Below are 22,396 nucleotides of genomic sequence, written 5' to 3'. Positions count from 1 at the left end.
GATTGCTGGTAAATTGCTTGATATATGCGGTGGATTTCTTCCACCCCCACCCGCCCTCCGCCTTTCTTTTGCATAGAGCTTTTGAGTTTGTAGTAAAAAAGAAAAAGCATCATTGTCAAATGCCAAGTGTGCTCAAACAACACAGATGGTGCTTTTTCTTGGAAGAAGCCCATGATGTTCCCTAGAGACACCTGAGCATAGAAAGCCAAAGAAAAATCATTCTTGAAATAAGAAAAATATTACATGTTCTTTTTAAAGAGAAGAAGATTCTGCTATCCTCAGTCCAGGAAGTGAAATGACAATAGGAGCTCTGCCTATAATATTGAACATTCCTAACACTGTCGCAATTAGTTACCTCTAGGGAAGGAGCTATAAAACTGTATAGCTCAGAACCTGAAGGGCAATAAAGCATCAAGGAAAATATGAAATATTTTGATTGTAGAAGGCTTGCTTTTACTTCAGCACTAAATGACATCCAGACAGGAAAAAAAAAAAACAAAACATTCACAAGAGGATCTTTACTGTAAGATGTGATATAGAAACCCCAAAAGATCAGGTTTTCAAGGAGAATAATGAAAGGAGATATCTATGGGAGCAGTTCAGTATGCTTAGTTTGTGTGACAATTTGGTTGGATTTTGTTTCATTGTTTTTTGGATTTTGGTTTGTTTCATTGTTATATATATATATATGTGTGGCATTCATAAAAATGGGTAGGATATTTTATTGCAACCTGTTTTCTACTGGACATATTTTGCCAGCAGGTTTCTAAGAACAGTGTCCACCAAATAGGAATGTGTCTGTTTCAGTCGTTTGCCTTAAGTTTAGAGCCTTTGTTCTTCCTAGCACGTGGCTTCAGTGTTGTCCCGTCTAAGAAGCATGTGCTCATCCAGCCGAGCAGTCCACAGTGGTGAAACTCTGTAGCAACCTCTTTTTCTGAAGTTCTTTTCCCCCGAAATTACATCTGTGGTCTAACTGGGCTAATCTTTCATGGTTTTTGTTAATTCTGCTGAAGGATCTGCGACAATACCTAGCTAACCTAGCTGAGCAATGCAGTGCTGACAACAACGGTGCTGACCTCCCTGTGGTCATAATTCTGGATAACCTCCACCATATCAGTTCACTAAGTGACATCTTCAATGGTTTCCTCAATTGTAAATACAATAAATGGTAAGTAGAAGCTCTTTTCTCCGCTTTCTCACATCACATTTACTCACATTACAGTAAAAGCTGTTTGTTACTTTGCAAAATAAAATGTTCCAGTAAATACTTAGATTCCCTTAGGCTGTCAGCAAAGCTTCTGTACAGCACCTTCAATTTAAGCACTTGAACAATTTTGACCCTCTTCAGCCAAGTACTTATGTGCCAACTTTACTTTATGATCCCTTGCATTGCACTGAGACTGAATTTAAGATGTACTTGACTGAAATAGGTTCTTATCTCTTTTGCCCTGACAGGTGACATAAGATCATTTGTACCATGAGGTTGGCTTATGGGAAAGAATAATAAATGTGCTTTATAATAGGGGAATTTGGGACATGTGGGAACACATGAACCATGCCATGGAGAAGGAACTGTGGATAGTTGTTTTTTTGTTTTTTTTTTAAGTTATAATAGTGAAGAAGTATGGAGTTAGCTGAATGTCCTTTATTGCCAAGCAAGAATAACAATGTTTTCTGGGATTTTTATTGGCCACTGACTATTTTTACTGTAAAAGCACCATCATAGGGATTTCCCCTCATAAAATTGCTGAATTTTATGAAATCGCTACGTCTTACGCACGAGATTCATTGTCGTCTGAAATTAAAATTCTGAGCTTCCCACAAAATAATGAGGCATATGAACAGTTGCCTCATTTATTCTTTATTATAGATGAGTGATAGTGAACTACAAATGTATAGAGAGGGAAATCATATGAGAACAAGAATTGCAAAAGGGGATACTGCACAAATATCTTAAATCAAAAATTATAACACATCCACACTCTTCAAAATTAGCCTAGCACAAATAAGATTAAGAATATTCTCTGAATATCTGAAAAGATTATCCCTCTACAAAACATGCTAATTCTCTTTCCAGTCCCTATATTATTGGAACTATGAACCAGGGAGTTTCCTCCTCACCAAATCTGGAGCTGCATCACAATTTCAGGTACCTTCACTTTGTTTTTACTATGTCTGTGTTTGCACAGAAGTCTCAAGCTCCCTGCTCCTCTGACTAGCTCTTCAATAAACATTGATCTTGTGTCTCATCACAGGAGAATGTTTGAGATTCTGTGACTTTCCCTGTACTGAGAGGTCTCAGTATGGTACTTGGGAATGTTGAAAAAAAAACGAGATGCTTTCCAGCATTTTTAGCACTATTCTGAACATGATGGCATTCTTGCATTCCATTTGTCTTCAGCAATGTCTTGAATTCCCTCTAAGAACTGTGACAGTGAGCAGTAATGCAGTTTTATACTTGCTGGTTCACAAGATTTAAAAGCGTATGACATTATTGTCATCTACCTGTTAAAGAGGAAGTCTACTTGTAATTCATTGCTACTTGACATTTATCCTTTCTACCTAGGTGGGTGCTGTGTGCTAATCACACAGAGCCTGTTAAAGGTTTCTTAGGAAGATACCTGAGAAGGAAACTAATTGAGACTGAAATAGAAAAGAACATACGCAATAATGAGCTCATCAAAATCATTGACTGGATCCCAAAAACATGGCATCATCTCAACAGCTTCTTAGAAACACACAGCTCTTCAGATGTAACCATTGGTGAGTCTTAGCAAACTGGTTTGAAATAAAGACACAGACTGACTATTTCAGAGGTTTGTGAAAGTTGAATTCTCTTTTTAAAATTTGTCATCTGTCAGTGATAAACACAAAATAAGTGTGAGGAGTTCACCTAGTTAGTGTTGCCAGCAAGGCTGAAATGAAAATGAAAAGATAGTGTATATTTCCCGGTGACTGTGCTTTGGTTGCTAAAGACTTTAAAGTAAATTGCTATCATCTTAAGAAAATAACTTAACAAAATATTACCTCAACAACAACTTTGCTAAGCTTTATTTTTTCTGGCCATCACGCTGCAGCATAATCAAAGCAATAAAAACACTTGGACTGTCATTTCTGCAAACTAGTGGAAGATATACCTGAGGTCTTTTAGTGGAAAAGCTTTGTTAGCAAGTCATCTTTTTACACTGGTTTGGCAGTAAAACTGGTAAGTGTTCATCTGACTATAGAACTGGATAAAGAGACACTAGTTCATTTTTAATAACAGCTTACTGGTAGATCCTATACTGTAGTCCTGTATTTGTATTCTCTATGCTTGAATACCACTTTTTAAATTTTATAAAGGTTATTTTCAGTGGGCTCACTAGGGCTACTTTTTCAATACACAATTTGACTTCTCAGGTCCCCGCCTTTTCCTCCCTTGTCCCATGGATGTTGACGGCTCCAGAGTGTGGTTCACAGACCTCTGGAACTACTCCTTGGTGCCGTATCTTCTGGAAGCAGTGAGAGAAGGACTTCAGGTATGTCATTTGCTTCCTAACAATTGCTTATAGGCTTCCTCTAAGTTACATTTAACTAATGCATCCAATTGTAAATACTGTTGAATTTATAAGAAAAAATCTCTGAAGAGGTCATAGATATTAATGTTTGGCTCCTTTTGACTTGCTCATAACCTGAGCAGGTCTCAGTCTACCTCTGGGTGTGAGAGTTAGTAGATTCTATATTGGTGTAAGAAAAGAGCTTTAGTCTGCCTGATCTTGTCCAACATGTAGAGAAGTACACATGCAGGCATGTGGAGGAAAGCTTGTGAACAAGGATATTTTCACCATTCAGAAGATGGAGATAATTTACTTTTTGGCCATGTTGAGCATGAAGATCTGTCCCTTTTCATCTTTGTATCTTGCACCGCCACTTGTCTTCCCCTGAATTTTGTTCTTGCCTTATCTCTTTCTCATTATGGGCTTTCTAATGACTGTAATTATCATTGTGGATAACAGCATTATCAGTTCAGAGTATTTCATTGTTCCCTCCATCGTGTCTTCTCCATAACCTAGGCTTTAACACCAGTTCCAGTCTCTTAGCATTCTCTGTCTATTGATATTGAACCAAATAATGTTTAATAGTAATTTTAGTAAGACTATGGATAGTTTCACAGTATCAAGAACTGTAAGCTGTTCCATACAGGTTATGATTTGGTACCTCTGCACAGGTTTGGAGCAAACTTAAATCTTGCAATTAATCCTTTTTTTTTTTTTTTTTTTTTCTGTTTGTATTTGGCTTTCTCCCTTTTCCTTTCCTTTTACGTCTGCAACTCTGTGCCCCCTGGCAAGGCCCATTGTGAAAAGACTTTCTTTTTTTTTTTTTTGCCACACATGACAGTGAAAGAAATTACTTCATGATGCAGAGAGGGTTGTTATGGAACAGTCAAAGATCCATGTAAGCAGCTGTAGGTTCTTTATCGCCTTGTACTGACATAGTGGCATGCTGACAAGATGGAAGTTTCACATCTTGCCTGTTGAATATCTCACACAATCCTAGAACTGCTTATCTTTCTGGAAATTACAGCGTGTTTATGCTGTGCAAAAAAGTGCCAAACATCCACTAGAACAGCCACAGTGAGATTAAGAGCACTTGTTTAGATCAGCCATAAAAACACAGGGATATTCATCGTGTTCATATTTTTCCAAGTATGCAGGGTAACTCCTTAAATAAAAACTTCAATTTTGGAGCAGAAGATGGCAGCAGACAGAAGAAAATATGTTGTTTCATGAGCCATTCCACTTTTTATATGCTTAGGATGCCTTCCAAAGAACAGCATTACTAACAATAAACAGAAACCTTTTATATGATATAGTTAGATGTTCCTGGAACCAGGGAAGGGTAGAAAATTACTTTCTAGCCTGGTGCTTTGTAAGCTCACTTGTCAAACATGCAGTTTACAAACCTTGCCCCAGCTTCCAGGAAGGTTTTAGCCACTGTTTGTCTCAGATGAGAGGCAGTGCTACCTACAGCCAGGAGATAGGAGTCAGCTTGCTAAGAAACATTTCTTCTTGGCTTGTTTAATCAGATCCTTTCTAAGCAGCCGTGCCTCTGTTTAGGGCAGAAGTCTGAGTATTTCTGTATACAATACAGGGAACTGGGCTGCCTAACCTGAAAATCTGGATTCAGCAAGTGCCTGGAAGCAGGTGTTGCAATGATAAGCACAACTCTTCTCTCTGGCTTCAGCACTAGAATCCTTTGCTGTTTGAATCACGTTAGGAGTACAGCCCATCTAAATGCCTCCGCCAGTGTTATGCTTTTTCTTGGACTGTGTGAAGTTGTTTGAGCTGAGAGAGATCATGGAAGACCCTGGTAGCGGGCTCCCAAGTCCCATGTGTCATTGTCACTGAAGGCAGCACAGCTAAAGGAGATCTGTCAAACTGCAGCCAAGGGTCTCTCAGTTGACCTGTTGCTTGTGAACAGCAGTGTACAGAAGGTGCATTTTAGTGAGGAAGTTACCGGACCTCCTAAACATATAGTATTCTCATTCTTCCTTCTTTCTGGCATTACAGATTTATAAGCCTTTTTGTGCTTTACAGTGGGGAAAACTTGTCCTTTGTGAATTTCTTCTCTTAACCTTGTGAAAGATCTCAGGGTTTGTACAGATGTCTGCTTCTGCATCCCATTTTGCTAGGAGAAAAAAACAATCAATGCTGGCACTTCCTAATTCACTTTAAATAAAATCCAGTTAACTTGAATGTTTTAGATAGATCAAAGATAATTTCACCTTACGTCTTAGGCAAGTTACCTAAAGGTCTCGTTTCTCATACCAAAGGCTTGTAGCTCGTACCGTTGCCTACAAGTATCACTAGTTACAGAGTGCTGTTCAACTTGCATTCATTCTGAGTATTGAAGGAGCACTAATGGGGATGAAATCTTTTCAGTGTGTTATCATATCTGAGTGCTGAGCATGTTTGAAAGCAAACTTTTACTAGAAAGGTTTAAATGAGTTTGATGACTTTTGTCTGCCATTAAAACCAGTAGTGAAAATTATTGGATACTTACCTGTGTTATATTCACACTACAGATGTATGGTAAGAGGGCACCCTGGGAAGATCCCTCCAAGTGGGTAGCTGACACATATCCATGGAGCTCTGCATCTCTACAGCATGAGTGGCCATCATTACTCCAGTTAAGACCAGAAGATGTTGGTTATGAAGGTTATGCATCAGCAAAAGAAGGAACAACCTCCAAGCATGTTCCACAGACTGATACAGAGGGGGATCCCTTGGTATGACTTAAACTTAGGGAAAAATGATTTTCGGTATATACCTTGATGTCATATTTTAAATTGTACATTATACAGTAAAAAAATATGTTATGTACCTGTTCCAAACTGTGTTTTTAAAATGAAGTCTACTGTGTGTTAGATAAAGTAAAGAAAAAAAAAGGAAGGGCAAGAATCACCTTCACACTGATGGGTCCCTAAATCACAAGCATTTTCTATCTGCCCAGAAGTGTTTCCATGTATCTAGTACTCATCATTCAGGTACCACTCTTAAGCAGCTTGCTTAATCAGCTTGCTCTGAATACACTTTTCCAGGTCAGCCAATTTGTCATGTACATCCTATGTGTGAAGGATATCCTCTCTCTCTCTCTCTCTCTCTCTCTCTATTTATATATATATATTTATGAAGGATAACTGAGAAACTCACGTAATCTAACTTTGCTATAGTAGAGAATTTAGTGGAAATGCAAATTATAGAGTTACCCTTCCTTTCCTCTGAACATTTCAAGAAAACTTGTGACTGTATAAGACTCTTAATGTAAAAAGAATGCAAATATAATGCCCTTCAAAGATAAGAGGTCGATTTCCCTAAATGCCATATATCATTTTACCTAAATGTGATCCCAAATGTTTGAGATTAACCATTGCTGCTTGTGATAATGGGATATTAAATTGCATATATTGAACAGCTCCTCCCATATAGCACTTCTTCTATTGACTTTCAATCATAATTTGTAGTATTATTGTGGAGAATAGTACCTCTGGAATACAGGGAGCTCTCAGAAAAAGGGAATTTCATAGAGGAAAATGCATTAAACTCTTACCAATGCTAAAGCAGTGACTTTTCAGCCTCCTTGAAATGTATGGGGAAGCATTTGGTACCCAAATCAGACCTTGCATCCCAAGGAAGTGTAGGAAATCAGCTCATCTGATCTCATCTTCCAAAGCAAAAGATTTGGAGTGATTGTTTGGCCCTTTGATTTGACCTCTCAGTGAGCATATTGCCCAGGCTTCCAGCACACATGCATCTCCTTCCACTAAGGTCACTATACTTGGGTAGGCAGATTTCAGCATCCTGTCACCCGTGCTCCCTGCACACTGTGATCATTTGTTGTTTACAGCTTCTTCTATCTGACCAGTTGTCAGAAGATGAAACTTGTGAATGTGCGGCTTGAGGTGGAGCTCACAGGGAGACACAGCGACACAAGGGGAGCGTGATCATATCTAAACACTGTGCTTGTGCAAGCAGGACATTTCACAGGAAGGCCGTATTACACACCCAACGCATGTATCCAGTATTCTTCCGCACGAATACTTCTTAACCTTCAGCAAAAGCTTCCTGATAGCATTAAAGAGTATTAAATGCTCTTCAATTCTATGAGAAATCTTTGCAAATAGCGTGCCACAGAAACCACAGAAATGTAAAGTTTCCCCAGAAAACAGAGAAAAAGAGCTTAATGTGCATATACAAGGATGTACCTTTGCCTCTGTTTTTTTTTATTACCTGTTTTTTCCCATGGACAACCTATTTATTCATTAAAAAAAAACTCTAAAGCAGTGTCAACATCTCTTGAAGCCCTGAAAATGCTACTAAAAGTAGATACTTTATAAATAAAATCCTGGTAATTGTACAGGTAGAGCAACAAACACCCAAGTAATTTTCTGGGGCCTATTGCTGCTTTTTGATGTTTTGTTTTTAGGTGGCCTCAAATCCTAACAATTTGAGTTAATGAGTTATACCCCTAATGAGTTATTTGGGGTTCCACTCTTCTGGGAAGGGGGGTCTCTTGCTGCTCTCTGCTAGGCTGTTCCTTCAGCAGCAAATGGGACCCTTTTAGGAAGCAGCTGGTCTCAAACCACCCCACGCCCACTCCCTCCCATTCTCTCTCTTGCAGAGTGGCTATGTTAGTGTGATTTTGTTTGCAGTTGCTTTTCCAGTGTGATACTTCTTTGCCATCCAAAATGATCTGGAAGCTCTACTGTCTGCAAATATGGGCCCAGATGTCCGGCTGTGATATGGCTTCCTTCCCCTGCTGGTGGTGCAGCTGCAGCCATTCTCACCCTTGAATGAAAGAGAGCTATCAGGCAGCTTCATTATATCCCTCTGGCTCTCCGGACCTTTAAACTCACATTGCTATTTAAAGACCAGAAGGCAGCAAAAAGGGTACCAGGAGGAGCTGCTGACTCCCTGCCCTTTCAGAAATCCTTTTGTACAGTCCCCTCAGCTAGATACCAGCACACCTCGTACAGCAAGGCAGCTTAATTAAATTTTAACACGGCTGCTGCAGCATTAAATGAGACAAGATTATGTAAACATTTCTTTCTTCTTTCAGATGAATATGCTAATGAGGCTTCAAGAGGCAGCCAACTTTTCGAGCGCACAAAGCTGTGACAGCGATAGCACCAGCCACCACGATGACATTTTGGATTCATCCCTTGAATCGACTCTCTGAAATGGACAGCCCTTGGTGGAGGATTATGGTAATATCTGCTTCCACGAGACCACTGCCAGTATTAAAGCAGCACGCCGAGGTCCCTGAATGAGAACGGTGTGTTGTAGATAGGCAGGAGACCTAACTGCAAAGTCAGGAAGAAAAATTGAAGTGGAGAGCTTGAATTAGCTTAATTTCAAGGCATTCTGATACCTATGGAGCCAAGTGAGACTCCATTTGTCAACTGGAAGGGGCCCTGGATCGAGGGCATCTAAGCAGATTGCACACGTTAGCCAAACTGGAATTTTTTTTTCCTTTTTCTCTCTCTCTTTTTCTCTCTCCCTCGCTCTCTCTGCTCTCTCTCTCTGTCTCTGTTTATCTGTACAAGTTTACAGTGCAACTTCTTTTGTTCTTTTGTTGTTTTTTTTCCTTTTTTTTTTTTTTTTTTTTCCTTTCCTTTACCCTGAGGTGCTGCATGAACAATGCAGTCCTTCTAATTCTCTTCTAACCTCTGTTGTGCCACGTGGTGCTGGTCACAGGACTGCAGTGGTGTTGGTGTTGTACGCTACTGCCCATTCCAAAATGAATCAAAGATGATGATCGTAACTCAGAAAGCACAAACAGTATTGTGCAATCACCAGAAAACATGACTGTGATATGCTGGATAAGTGCCAATTTAATTCTAACTGCCATGGTCACGGTGATGCGCTCCATCAAGTTTTTAGTATACGAGTCACAGATTTTATAAAGTTGTTTTTACCACAAAGGTCTTTTTTAACCACCTGCCCACTCCTTAACAACAGTTTTATACCAATTATTAACCAACACTGATTAAAGGCTTCTTAGGGCTTCATTTGTTTGAGCCTTTTCAGTGAAAGAAGGAACATTTCTTATGGTGCTGTCTCACTGCCTTAAAACAGATTTCTAGAACAGTTTTACAGTTGGTTTAATTCCTAAACCATTGGTAATTTACACTGTTTTTTTCTTCATTTACTAATGAGAAACCGTCAGTTAACACAGTAGCCTCATATCTGTATATCATGATTTTTTAAAGAAATGGATAGGAGAAAGAACAGTTGCTATATAATATTTTTATCTTGTGAATAGATTGCTCTGCCTACCCTCAGAAATACACAAGGAACCCAAACCCACTTCCACTGCCACCTAAACGCTGAGAAAATCGGCTCAAATCCATTTGGTCCCATGGAATGGAGTTTTTGGAGGACAGATGTTTTGAATTTTTATCCAGCAGAGCTGGATGCACTTGATGCAGCATGAGCACAAATATATGGTTTTGGTTTTGTTTTGTTTCTTTTTTTCCTTTTTCTGGTTTTAGCATGTTGTTTTGATTGCTATTGTTGTACATGAAAAATTCAGCATAGAGGAACACTGAAGCAGTGATGTCCACTGTGGAAGAGGAAGAGTTTATACTGTAAAAGTGGGTTGGTTTTGCACAGTCTATTGGGTGGGTAATGTAAATATATGAAGAAAAAAAAAAAAAAGAAAAAGAAAAAAAAAAAGAAAAAAAAAAAAAAGCCTTGCACAAATCAAATAAAAACAAACAAGCAAACAAACAAAAAATTGTATTTTATTCTGTTGGTGTTAAGAGATGTTTCACTTGCTGAGATTTCTAGTATGTTACAAACAAATACAGAATGCAAACCTTAAAAGCTGTTCTTACCTGGTGTGTTTGTCCTGTACTTACAGTTGTTATGACTATGCAGGAGCTATCAATGCTACAGTGACCATGTTTCGATATCTCTATGAAACCAATACATTTTGGGACTGAACATCTGGAAATGATTTAAGTGCATATGTCATGGCAGGCTACAACCAGATTGCATTAAAACTGCTCAGAATAATCAGAAGTGCCCTTTTTACCACAAGAGGCATCCGGTTCAAATAGGTGCATATAAACCAGAAGGTATCCAAGGGCTTTGGCATTGTGTAGATGTGTCCTGTACACCTCCATCGATGTTACCTTCAGGATGTGTATTTGGTGCTATTAACTGTGGCCACCCCGTGGTCACTCGCTGTACAACAAAGATAAATCAATGCAGTTTTCAAATGGCACTGAGCTGCATCACTGAATCTAGAGGTTCCTACACGGTGCTATTGCCCTAATTAAAACTCCAACTGATGTTATGCATGTCGGATTCAGCCAGACCAACATCATGGCCCCAGAAGCTGGATCTGTTTCTGTTTGTAAAATGTCAGTGCGTATATCCTGACCGACTCAAAGAATTAAAGGAAAGTTACTCTTTCCTGTACCTGTGCTCTGAGCAAGCTTGCAGATCTCTTCCTGCCATATTTAACACACAAACACACGATACCACATACACGAAACTTCCTGCAATACATCTCAGTGAGTCCACCTAGTTTACAACTCAGAAATTGTTTGTGAAACATTTGTCTGTATACATTTTATATTTTGTACATTTTTGATGTAACATATCGTGTAAATAGACAGAAACAGTGAAATAAATCATCTGAAAAGTTTTGTAGTCTTTGTAAAGCCCTAATAATAATAAGTATTTGGTGTCATCGGACTTAACTGGATGATGTATTTTCTATTGGTTTATTGTTCCTCTAGCTTGTAAACCAGCTTGCGTATATTTTTTTTGCAGGTGTGCACACTGTATCTGTCTAAATTATTACTTTGCCATTAAAGTGGAATTATTTATTGAAAACACAGTCTGGTGTTTTTGCAGTCAGGACCATAACAGTTCTATATTATGTCAAACAAAAACACAGAAGCGACGTGACAAAATGAGGAATGTGATGTTCTGAATTCAGTAGAACTATCTTGGTAAAAACAAAGTAAAGTACTGCTTCAACTTCCAGGATTCAGTATTATTTTAGGCCAACTGTTTCCATGGTGAGAGCAGGCTGTGGAGTTCAGAAACAACTTTACAGGTTTCCCATTTTCAAGATTTTCTTCAAATTCAAGGATATTGATTTCAGTGGTGGTGGACCTGCGCAGAACAACTGGTGCAGTATTATGTCTCATTTTCAAATCTGAAGGATTCAGGGACACTTCCTCAGCAGGTATAAATCATGGTAATTTAACAGAATTCAAAGAAAGCAAGTAGAAATATGTTAGTTAGATAATCAAAGGTATTTTGAGGCTGGAAGAGATCATTATGATCCTGTGAGTGGTAGCACCTCAGGTCTAAACCTCAGCAGCAGGTCTGTTATTTCCCTGAAATTGCCATATCTTTGGAAAAATTAAAGTGTGGATTAGAAGATCCAGCGTATTGCTGTCAACATGGCTAATTATTCACTGGATTGGTTTGTTTTTTGAGTGCTTTATTTGTAGTTAGATCCCACAAAATTCCTGCTTTCCGGGAGAAAAAATACCCCAAACTGCCTTTTGTTATGCCTTTTCCTCTTATACTAAGAAAAAAAACCACAATCAAAAGCATATTTTATGGTTAGATAGCAGTCTTTCTTGCTTCTCTCTTGTAAAGCAAGTAGCTTGCTCATTCTCATCTCTTCGTGGAAAGGCATACCATACAGACTTCAACACATTTTTGGAAGACTTTCTGAACTCTTCATCTTGTCGTGTCTGACGTGCAGGTATCAGAACTGTACGTGGTATTCCTGTGATGACTTTACTTATGCTACAGGCAGGGCTGATGTCACCTTCCTACTCCCACTTCGTATTTTCCCTGCTTAGGCTTTAGTGGTGACATTCACTCTCTAATTGCATCGTTCTGCTGCAGGCTCATGTTCAGTTAATTATCTACTGAGACCCTGAGTTCTTTTCATGTTGCATCATTTTGAAATACTTTGTCCAATCCTGCCCGTATAAGCCATGCTTTTTGTTCATTAGATACAAGACTGCAAATTTAACTGTATTAAATGAGGATATTCAAATCAGCCCAACCTACCAAATGTTTCAGGTCGTTATCTACAACTGGCATCTGTATAATTTATCACTCCACCAGCTTCCTGTTTTCCAAAAACTGCTAACCAACCAGTTTGCAGATGAAGATAGTAAGTAACAACAAGAACTCCCATTGAATCCTGCAAGGAATCTGTTTTACACTTACATTGCTGGGTCACTTAAATCATCTGCATATTTGTGTTCCAGTTAATGTGGATATGAATACCAGTATATCATACAGAACCATATGTGAATACAACAAATTACAAGGTTTCTCCACCACTGTCAGTCTCTAAGGATGGATTACATCAGTTTCTGTTGAAAGTGATGTATGTAGAGCTGGTCTTATACAAGAAGGGGAATAGAACAGACTAATGCAATACCTCATTCAGTGTGATTTTCCTATAATTCAGTGTTGTAGTATCTACAAGTTATCCATCTGCCATTACTTAAGGGAGAAAGTATGAAATCTAATTGTCAAGCTCCTTCTGCAGCTATTGTGTCAGCACATCTACCCATTATCCTTCATCTGGAGGCGTACCAGCGAGTACTCAGATGTCCAGGGCAGGAACAGCAGCAGGACAGAACAGTCTCATGGAAGGAAGTGTTTTTAGCACAGTACTTGAGACATTGCTCTCACTCATAAGAATTCATTTTTTAAGCCATCATTAAATAGCCACTGAGTTTCTCAGCATGCACTACTTTTTCTTGATAACTGAATAATGTCACATAAATTAAATGCTACCACTAAGTTTGACAGTGCGTAAGCTGCAGATGCACTATCATGGAAGAAATGTATTGCTGGGTAATAATACCAGTAGCAGAAAATAGGATCTGTCATGAAAGATAAATTAACTAAGACCCAAGCCATGTGACCTTGCTTTTCTACACTACATTGCATTTACTGTTCTTCGTTCAATTGTAACCTTAAGCAAACATTGATAAATAGCAATGACTGAGCACACGAAGTCCTATTTTTAGTAATAAATTTCATAAATGAAATAATGTTTTGTCTTTGTCAGTGTATTTTCTTGTTTTGTAAGCAGCTTTATTAAATCAGTCCACATAATTCAGGAAACTAAAATGCATCTTGACAATTAAATGCCAAAACTGAAAGAAGAGGCACCCGGTAACTGCTGTGCACCAAAATAAAGCATTTGCATGATGACACATAACCAGCACTAATAATTTTATCACACCATAAATAGATGGCTCTGAAAGAAGAAAGAAGCAGACGAAATACTTATTGGCTGTATCACCAAACCTCAGGGTCTTAGTGAATTAAGTCCTTTAGATCAGTGAACTCTATTTTAGCTATGACTTAATGCATCTAAAATATGTCTGGATAGTTCTGTGTTCTGCACTTCACAAGTGCAATGACAAAACGTACACAGACTGAAAAAGGACTCCTTAGTGCAACTCAATGCAGGTTAGTTTTTCCACTCAGGCAGGCTGCATCCTATAAAGATCTACTGTTTCTGTAGAGAAGTCCCTGAGCTAGAAGAAATAATTAAGTGGCAGAATGAATGATTTAATTCCATCATTACTGCACTTTATATACCTGGCGTAAGCTTTAGCGTGTTCCATCCATGCCAATTCAGGTTGAGTGTTAGACTTCTGGTACTGATGCTTGATTACATCCGGTGCTGTCACAATGGACACAAAATCTTACATTATATCTAAGCTAACATTGGAGAGATGTATTTCTCACCCAGTAGGAGGAAGAAATCTACCAATGTGAGAAAACTTTATTGCCTTCTTAGTTATTGCTGTGGCTTATCTCATTATTGCTTAATGTCTTTGCATTACTCTTTTGCAGTGTCAGTGTATCTCAGATACATTATAAATAGTTTCCTAGTAAAAATTTCAGCCATCTACACATCACCTTCCTGAGTTTAAAACAATACTGCTTGTTCGAGAGTTGATTAGTACTGTTTCATACCAACAACCTATTTAATACACTACATCCACAAAGTAAATTTCACCTCTAGCTTAAGTGCCTATAACTTTAAAGAGCAAATGACCCAGCAATGTTTAATTTTTGCCCTGGATAGTGTTAAACATGTGCTGAAGTGTTTTCCTAATTCAGACTTCAGTGCCTGCAATTCATTCTTCCATAAACCACTGTCTTTAGAGGATAAGATGGTCAACTAAATGCTGTGAGATTCAGCTAAATGTGGTTTGTAGTGACTGTTCAGAATATTACATGCAAGAAATATAATGGTATTTAGGAAGATGCCATATTACCTGTCCTAGTGGTCTCTGAAGTTGAATAAAACCTTCAGACTATGTCACTAATCAGAATGGAGGGAGGGCTCCTTTTCTGGAGTGGAGCAGCTGCTAGCAATAAAATCTAAGTGCCTGTTTGTAGTTGCAGGAGAATAGAAAGGTTACTTCACTTCAAGGAAGACGGAAAAGCTGTAGTATGTGTTACAGAGTGAGGAAGAATTGAAGCAGTGAGTGAGTGACTACCTTGTGGGAAGGCAGGGCCAACTCAGAGGAAATCAGGTGCATACAGTGCATGGAGTGACTGGAAGGGGTGGATTTTGGTTCTATTCCTTCCCAGACCTCAGGTAAGGGTTGGCAGTGGAGGTAAGGGTATCTTGTTGGGGATCTCTGCATACCTGAGGCCTTCTGAAGGTAAGTGGCTTCTTTCCTTCATTTCTGTGCCCGCATCTGCTGCATTTGGGCGAATCCTTAGACCTTGCTACTTTGGTGTCACCACTGAGCCTTCCATTGCTTTACACAGAGCTGCACAAATATTATTCAACTTTATCTTTAGCAGAATTAATCGGGTAACTTTTATAACTACTTATAATGCTATCTTACTATTTGTCTGATATCTGTGGGGTTTCTGAGCTGTGCAATAATTGAGACATAAAACATGAGGCTGAGGTTGAATATGAGCCTTAAAACAAGCATGTATGCTCCAAAGGCTGTTTTATATTGAAACACTCTGCCTAACAATCAGGGATGTCCTATTGCAAGTGGAAACCATGGCTAAATCCGTAGAAGCCTCTGTGCTTGCACAAGAATGCTGCATAATGCTCTTTGTCTAATAGATGTTCAAGGGAGCAGGATAAAGAGAAAAAAGCATTTCTGTTTTATTTGTCTGTCTATGCTCACAAAAAGTCAATGTGCTGCTGATTCTGTCCCCTTAGCTTTTTCAGCAGGACTGCTGAATGCCAAACCACAGCTGGTCAGGAAGTCTGCAACCACACAAGCTGTCCTTTCAGGCCAAAGTGATGCACCCAAGAATGTCAGAATAAACAAATGTCAGATATTCTCTGCTTGTGGTGTGCTTTGGGCTTTGTTTCCTGCCAGCTCAATGAATTGCGGTTTCAGAAAGCCTGCAGATCTGCTGAAGTTTTGCTTTGGGCTCAGGGTGTGAAGCTTCTCAGCTTCTCACTATAGAGCCAGAGTCCCTGTTGTAATGCTTCAGCTCCAAATGCTGCTTCTGAAGCTATGGTAGATTGCAGGGGAATACCCTTGCCACCTTCAGCTCACGTGACTATGAATCCCAGTGTTGGAGATGGTCTAAAAATTACTAAGATATGAGGAAGGGGTAGAGGACAGAGTCCATGGTTGTTTTGATCTGTTGCTAACAGTATGAACAAAACTTTTTGCATGCTTTCTGATATGAAAACATGAAGTATTCTATCTGGAAAGGAAATTCTTATTTTCTCTATGAAACCATCATTTTGTGCTAGCATCGTTGTTTGCTTAGGCTGCTCTTTCAGTGTTAGCTGGGGTGTGATTCACCTTGCTGAGGCAGCCAACCCGCTGACTCTGGGAGGTGCCATTCCAACAGAGAAGGCATATGCTCAAAGCACCCCCAAGCACTCCAATTTTAGCCTTTTTTCTTTTTTACTTTTTTTCTTGGGTAGGAAAATAGCTCTTGGTACTGTCAGAGTTTTTTCCTCTGTGTTTTTCCCTCTTCTCTCTGCCTTTCTGGTGTTTAGCCTTTCTTGAGTGTTCCTCTTCTTACTGCCATTCCTGCTGATGCCCCACTTTGCTACCTGTCCCTCCCTGGCACATTTCACTTGACCACCTCCTTGCTCCCCAGAAGGCCACTTACTGCTCAGAGTGTGCCAGGACAGCATCCTGTCCCTCTTTGGCTCTGAACACTGAGCATATGCTGTCACAGCTGAGCAGAGTGTGGCAACAGCCATCCAGAACCACACTGTCTCCTGCTTGCTGCCTGAGTGCTGGCATTTGTGCTGGTATAGCAGTGGGAGAGGGAAGCAGGCTGTGAGAAGAAGCCCGATACTTCACCCACAACAGTGTATTCACAGGGAAAAAGTTGCATGGTTTCTGGGGCTGTGGCTTTCCTTATCCCACTCTCCCTGCTGACTAGGAAATGCTAAGCCAAAGAACAGTATTTCACTGTTTTTTCAGTACTGCACCACAAATAGTTTGTAGTTTCCTTAGCTTTGAAGACCCTGTGGGATGTAAGACAGGAAATGTGCCGAGCAAGGACAGGGTTCCAAAACTTTCAGACCGTGTCTGGATCTATCCAAAGAAGTTTATTTCTCTCACTTTATTGCTTGCCAGAGAAAAAGCGTAGTATCTGTACTGATGCTTCTGTGATGATTTGCAGACCAAGAAAGGTGAATTTTTCACTGTATTAAAAAACAAAAACAAACAAACAAAAAAAAAAAAACTGGGATTTTGAATCAGTTTTAGAGAACAGATTCACTTTGTCTTGACGGTAAACCAAAGTTTCTTCGCCTTTTTCGAAGAAAATTAGGAATAGTCATGTTACTATAGTGATATTTGTTAAGTAGTCATGAGCTCTGAGGAAAGCAGAAAATGTTTTTCCATAGCCATCACTGGAGTTATAATTATCAGATGATATTATTTAGTACTTGCTTAGTGCTATTCAAGCATCATCTCAAAGTACTTCACAAAGGTCAGGAGGAGCTTATTGTTAAGGAATGAATGGGAAAGAAATCTCATTAACAGCACCAGGGTGCAGATGGCAATTCAGCACAGCTTCATGCATAAACCTGCACCTTTAGATGCTGCTAATGAAGAAAACCCCAGACATTATTAACATTCTTATTGTCTACTATTTATTTGGTGTGGGGGTTGTATACAATACTTCCCTCCAGGACATTTTGTGAACATGGAAGATACTGCTTTTGGCGAATGAATGACATTGCAAAAGTGTTTTAGACCCACACGACTGATCCTAGAAAATAAGAATCATTTTCTTGTCTGTGTGAATGCATGTAAATATATGTTCCTGTGTGGAGAAAGGGATAGGAAAAAAACAACAATCACTAGATTGAAGTAGTTATCAAAGTGTGGTTGATATCTAAGGAGTCTGAGCTCTACTTCCAATAAAGACTGATGACTGCTTCAACAGACTTTTCAGAAACTATCAATGGATAGTGCATCTATGGTAGTTTGTGACATTTTCCTCAAAATCCTTGTGCTTATGATTAAACGTGACAAGGATGAGCACTTCAGTTCAAGTCACAAAAGCACTTACATATCTGAATTCCAAATTTCAGCTCTCACAGTTAGCTGAGCTTGGAGTCCTCCATGGCTTAGTGGAGCAGGAATTTCCTGTTTGCCTCTGGGAAACAGAGAAGATTAATCACCTCATATGCAATAACATAATGTTATGTCTGCAAATGCAATTTCCATACAATTGCTAGACATATTTCTGGATCCTGTGTTTTTAGTTTGATAACAGCTATCTTAGGTATCGCTCATTTACAGACTGCACTGATCCAGCCATAAGCTGAAATACTCCATTTTATTACGACTCAGGCACAACCTCTGGCAGTGGTGACTATAATGTGCTGTTAAACATGCTCAGCCTAGCTTTTCTCAGGAGATGGCAGCAGCATCATTCCTGAGATGGCTGCAGTCACTTCCATTTGTTCTGGGTGCAAAGCAATAGTTGAGTGGGAAACAACTCCTCCATTTGCCCTGAAAATTCTTCCCTGCTGCTATGTGGAATGTTATGTTCGGAAACACGTGCCTATAAGCTTCATCAGTGCAAGCAATGGTCAAAATGATATAGCTAAAGAAATATAAAAGTCTGAGTTAGCTAGCCCTATCTAACTCAAGCATGTTACAGGTAACCCAAAGCAGAGGTTTCTTCTTAAAGCAGTTGAACAAAAGCATTGTAAGCAATGCCATCAACCTGCCTATAGCGATGGAGCAGAGGGTCATGAGCAGGCAGGCAGTGTCTGTGTCAGATAGTAAGCAGGATTTCAGATTGGTATAGCAGGTGCTGAGGAGGTGAAGGATGAAAGAAGTAAGGGACAATAATATGGGAGAGAGGTGTGCAGGGAGAGACCTATTTTATGTTTTAATCCATATATTTTCTGATGTGGTATCAAGAGCACCTGAAGACCTGTGTGCAATAATGAGCATCTGTGACATCCTATCTGTGTTATAATTCTTCCTCCACCGGAAGAGATGGAGGAAGAGGTGTTTTTTGAAGATGTTTTCATATGTCTGTCTTTAAATGCGTGTTCTGCTGTAAGGATGAAGAAATGAGAGAGGGGTCGTGGGCAGCAGAAGGTGAGCGTTGCTATGGGCAAGACACATTTCTCTCACAGAACACAGATGCACTGCACATATAGACTTGTTGAAGGCTGCTGTTCTGCCAGCTGTAGTGTTCTGCATCACCTGGAGTTTTTCTAGGACTGTGGACTTCATGCTGAGATAAAACAAAGGGACTCCCTCCAGCTAACAGGTGACAAATAGAGAAAAACCATCACCCTGCTCTCAACCTCTCCTGTCTTTGCTGATTGCAATTCGTGTTCTGCTTCAGCCTGCCACTTTTTGTTGGTGTATTGATCACATCTAAATACAGAGTTGTATAGGTGGCAATGATATAATTGCTTGTGATAAAAGATGAGTTAAGTGCGTTGTTCACATGAGTCTAGACCATCAGCTAATTCTTCTTGGCTAGGGAAAAAAAGGCTCTGATCATAAGCGTCACTTGAAAGAAAAAAGAATCTAAACAGTAAATAGCTCATCTCCTCCTGGAAAGAATTTCACCCAGGGAAACAAGCTTTCCTGCAAAGAAATAACTTCTCTGATCTGTTGCCAGTCCTTCCATCTATTTCTGCTGTCATGAGACGGCTGTGGGAATAGTGTTTGAGAGAGGTGTTCCTTATCTAAATGCTAAAGGAGTGTTTCTGTACTGCCTTTTCCTTCATACCCTTCTGATTTCAGATGGTTATCATTGCAGAGAGGTGAGTGGTCTCTGCTTTGTACTTTCCAGGTGGCACAGCTGGAATCTGTCTGAATCTAATTCTCTCACTGCAGCTGAGAAACAGAAGTTACTAGTAGCAGAGGAAGGATTTAGTTTAGTAGGGTTTAGATTAGTTAAGAAATATGAGGTTGGTGATACAGAGCTGTTCTTAGCTGTCAGGGTGTTTTCCATTCTTTTCTGTCTTCAGAGAGCAAGGAGGAAAATGATTTTTCTTTTCCCACCTAAAATGGTAAACTGTAGGATACAGAACTGATCAGAATGAGGGTGGTGAGACAATAGAAGAGAACACTGAGATGCTGCGAGATTTTCATCCTTGGTGAAGTTCAAAACTTTTTAAAAGGTATGGCCATGAACAACCTACTCCAACACTGAAGATAGAACTGCCTTCAGCAAGTGGTCAGACAATGTAACCTTCAGAAGTTACTCTCAATCTTCATTTTTCTGTATTTCTGGGAATGATCAAAAAAGAAACCAAGGCTGGCCCTATTTAAAATGTCTATCATTTATTAAAATGATAGACTGCGGGTGGTTGCATGCAACTGAAATTCATCTGTTGAGAATAAGTGGGAACGGTAGCAGTTCCCATTTATGTTTCTCTTCAATATCTCTTTATAACAGTCCAGTAAGAAAAGCTTCCAGATAATCCTCCCATCTTCTGAATAAAAAAGAATCTGATTTTTGTTGTAATTCACTGCCTGCAGGTCAGGAGTTTGCTTTTTCATTTGCAATTTTTCAGTTATAATGCAAGACACGTACTGATTGCTCCCCAAGGTCGGAGCTATTGATGCTCCTTGATTATTTAAAGGTGTGTGAGATAGATGAGTGAACATCTAAGGGCAATGTTCAATGTCAAGAGTTTACAGGTAGATCTAGTGATTGAAGAAGATGAGATCATGACAGCTTTATATATTCAAATAACACTGCATCTAGGGCTATCACTGTCTGTATCATGATTATTAATGACCTGGAAATAGGTTGAACTTTGAGCTGTCAACAACTGTGGGCAAGAGTGTTATGTTGATAGTAATGTCTGGAGGTGGTTCTCTCTAGACTATGGAGGACATAAGATCTTTGGAGAGTTTGAAAAAAAAAAATGAAAACACACAAGCACATAATAGCAAGTGAAAAATGCATTAGCAAATGTAAGTAATTTAGCTTTTAAATAAAATGTGGAATTATTCATACATTTTTATAAGTTCTCAATTAATTACAAACACTTGACCATCTGTGGAAAAACCTCTGCTTACTTCAGAGGGGTGATTCAAAAGGCATATGCATTGCTGGGAGATCTGAAGAATGGAATTGAAAATAACACTTGGGGTATTATATGGATAAACACTTTGCATTTGGCTGACATAACAACGATTCCAGTTCTAAAAGAGTAGCAGAAGAGAAAGAAAATGATCTACAGCATGTGAGTGGAGGTGGGTTAGACAGGGAATTCTTGGAAGTAAAAGATCAATTAAACTGCATAGGCATACTGTAAGCCATGAACACTATAGGTAACAAATAGTTAAGACACTTAATTTCCCATGGCTCTACTAAAGTAACGAATGAGGAGGACAACCAGTTAGTCAAATAATGAGTCAACAACATGATGCTGTTGAGAGACAGAACATCCTTCAAAAACATAGTCGTCCACTAAACCTCCTGCATCCAAGGGTTAGAATAAAGAAGTAACACATGTAGGTTCTCACCCCCCAAAAAAAAGTTTCCCAGTTGCATTCAGCCCATGTAAAAGTATGCAGTGATCTGCTGGAAAATGACTCCAAAGCATGAACACCAGCATTGGACATCTAGCAGAGTACTGGTCTTCATGTTCTTTTGTTGGTTTTTATTGAAAATGACTGGGCTAACTGCTTTAGAAAACAGAAAGAAAGTGCATGGCCAGATGAAACCTTAAAGTACAGCTCTTATACAGGCCCTGGGATGCTGCCCAGTTCCTTAAGGAAGGCAGATCACACTTGTGTCTCTGCCCGTTGCACCTGGACCATGTGTACAATAGATGGCTCAGGGAAGATGTCTCCTCCAAACTTTGTACACCCAATACAGTTCAGCCGAGGATAGATAGCTAAAGATGATTAAATTTCCCCTTATGCTTTTGACTTTATGTCATAACTGATTTAAATCTTAGGAAAAAAGTAGTCTGACATTGATGACACAAAGGCAGCCAGGTTTCTCAACACCTATCTTCCTCTGGTATCTCTTGCACGATGCTCAGCTAGGTAGACTCTGGGAGCTGAAAAGCATGCTCCTTGACACATCAGGTGGTTCTGTCCACGTTCTCTGATGTCATTTAGCTGTTATCACAGACACTCAGATTCGCTGTGACTTTGTGCATGAAATATTACATGAGTTTGCCATAATTAGACAGAGAAACTAACTTTGGATTCCCTTTTGTCCATAGACCAGCCAAAATCCTCCTGTCCATGCTGGCTATTTGAGATTGTATTCTATAAATTTGTTTGTTGTTGGCATGAAGATGTACATGTATGCAGAACTGACTGCGTGCTGGCTCTGGCTTGTCGTAAGTTTCGCAAATAAGTGAAAATGTTAAAATTAGTTTG

General features: G+C 39.4%; 1 protein-coding gene across 9 annotated transcripts in view; it reads left to right on the top strand.

Annotated features, from left to right (window-relative positions):
- NAV3 (neuron navigator 3) overlaps window positions 1–11,387 on the top strand; it is a 524,389-nt gene extending 513,002 nt beyond the window's left edge. For 8 of the 9 annotated variants that reach the window (XM_052668319.1, XM_052668318.1, XM_052668316.1 and 5 more), the window contains 6 exons: window positions 1,014–1,168; window positions 2,078–2,149; window positions 2,567–2,763; window positions 3,400–3,518; window positions 6,065–6,268; window positions 8,599–11,387. In XM_052668319.1, coding sequence (XP_052524279.1) covers window positions 1,014–1,168; window positions 2,078–2,149; window positions 2,567–2,763; window positions 3,400–3,518; window positions 6,065–6,268; window positions 8,599–8,718 — 867 coding nt within the window. In that variant the 3' untranslated portion in view covers window positions 8,719–11,387. The remainder of the gene's footprint in view (window positions 1–1,013; window positions 1,169–2,077; window positions 2,150–2,566; window positions 2,764–3,399; window positions 3,519–6,064; window positions 6,269–8,598) is intronic. The other variant, XM_052668315.1, reaches the window with a different exon arrangement.
- Window positions 11,388–22,396: the final 11,009 nt, after the last annotated feature.

Source organism: Tympanuchus pallidicinctus, unplaced genomic scaffold (assembly GCF_026119805.1).
Source record: "Tympanuchus pallidicinctus isolate F22 unplaced genomic scaffold, pur_lepc_1.0 scaffold8, whole genome shotgun sequence".
Taxonomy (NCBI): Eukaryota; Metazoa; Chordata; class Aves; order Galliformes; family Phasianidae; genus Tympanuchus; species Tympanuchus pallidicinctus.
Note: the sequence above shows the minus strand (reverse complement) of the source record. Positions and strands in the feature narration are given on the sequence as shown.